The sequence below is a fragment of the Octopus bimaculoides genome, chromosome 9 (genome assembly GCF_001194135.2).
Source record: "Octopus bimaculoides isolate UCB-OBI-ISO-001 chromosome 9, ASM119413v2, whole genome shotgun sequence".
NCBI classification, from domain to species: Eukaryota; Metazoa; Mollusca; class Cephalopoda; order Octopoda; family Octopodidae; genus Octopus; species Octopus bimaculoides.
The window spans coordinates 28,662,816-28,664,198 of NC_068989.1; the positions used below are offsets into that span (position 1 = coordinate 28,662,816).

General features: G+C 35.7%; 1 protein-coding gene across 2 annotated transcripts in view; it reads right to left on the reverse strand.

The window, feature by feature from the left end:
- The window catches only part of LOC106880424 (alpha-N-acetylglucosaminidase), an 80,737-nt gene that overhangs the window by 32,829 nt on the left and 46,525 nt on the right, over positions 1–1,383 (reverse strand). Inside the window, exon 13 of one of the 2 annotated variants that reach the window (XM_052970512.1) lies at positions 333–419. The exons of the other annotated variant lie outside the window; for it this stretch is intronic. Coding sequence (XP_052826472.1) covers positions 333–419 — 87 coding nt within the window. The remainder of the gene's footprint in view (positions 1–332; positions 420–1,383) is intronic. 2 annotated transcript variants of the gene reach the window in all.

Here is a 1,383-nt window from a genome sequence, read left to right on the forward strand (position 1 = left end):
CATGTGTGTGTGTGCGGCTGTTCGTATATCTTTAAAATTTTGTATTTGCGTATGTTTGAAATGTATTTAAGGAAATGTGTGTATATAATGAAGTACCTTAACTAGCTAGAAATAACCACCAAATCTCCTTGAAATCACATCAGACTATCTTGTGGAAAAAAAAAAGAAGCACACCAGATAACTATTATACAAATTCCTGAAAAAAAAACAAGATTACAGCTTGAATGCTTTTTGATATTATTAGTCTTTTCAATCAATACTGACTTAAGGTTAAACAACAACATTAACAACAACAACAAGACAATCATCAAAGTTTTTGAAGGAGGACATACTCTGTCTTTCTTATGTAATGTTGGGCGTCTCACAATACCTAAATTCCTGTGATGTCTTTGGTGATCTGTGCAGTTATAAACACTCTTCTGGAAGTGAATTCAAAAATAGCATTTTATAAAACAAAAAAGAAATATTAGTTTCATTGATGAGAAAGAAAACATGTGATATGAGGTTTTTATAAGTTATGTGATGAATCAAAAGCAATGAACAGCCTTAACTAAATTGTTTTTGTAGCAATACGACTGACATATACATTTTGACGTGAAGCTCATCACAATTATCTTGTAAAATATTCAATAAGTGGTCAAATACTATGAAGCCAGAGGGGCTTCTGCACGGTGTTAGACAGAATACAGGAGAAAAGACCTAAAGGGAGAAGGAGAGTAATGATCATGGGTGATATTAGGCAGAGGAAATTATATTACTCAATGAAGAGGACAGCACGGGTTACAGAGGACTGGAGAAGGTTCGCATGCACAGGACCTGCACAAGGACAGACCACTTAATAATAGTAACAACAACAACAACAACAGCAGCTACAACAACGACCACAACAATAATAATAAATGCCCCAATGCAATACTAGGCAGTGGCTCTCATGGCTTTTGATCTTAACTGATTGGAAGCGTTATCATGTACATGTTTTGTCTTGAGGTAAAATATGGGCTACAGCAAAAATTCTGCTCAATACTGCAGATTTGCTTGTCAGTTGCTTGGGCATGTCCATTAGTGTCTGAAGACATGAACATCTCTGATCACAAGCAAGAGTAGTGGGGAGCATCATAGCCATGTACTGAAAGGGATTCTTTGGGGTTTGAATAATTCACCCATGGTAAAATACATGTTTTCTTCATCATTCTTAAATAACCCTTATTCAAGGACTTTTTGACTGGGATGGGCTATTCAACCCGAAGAAAATTCTAACTGGGCTCCACTTGCAAGGCCATGTGTTGTCTATCTTGAAATGAGATCACCATGTCAAGCACATGGTCATGATGTATGTGCCTGGTGTACCATTATCATGTACATATATATATATATATATATATA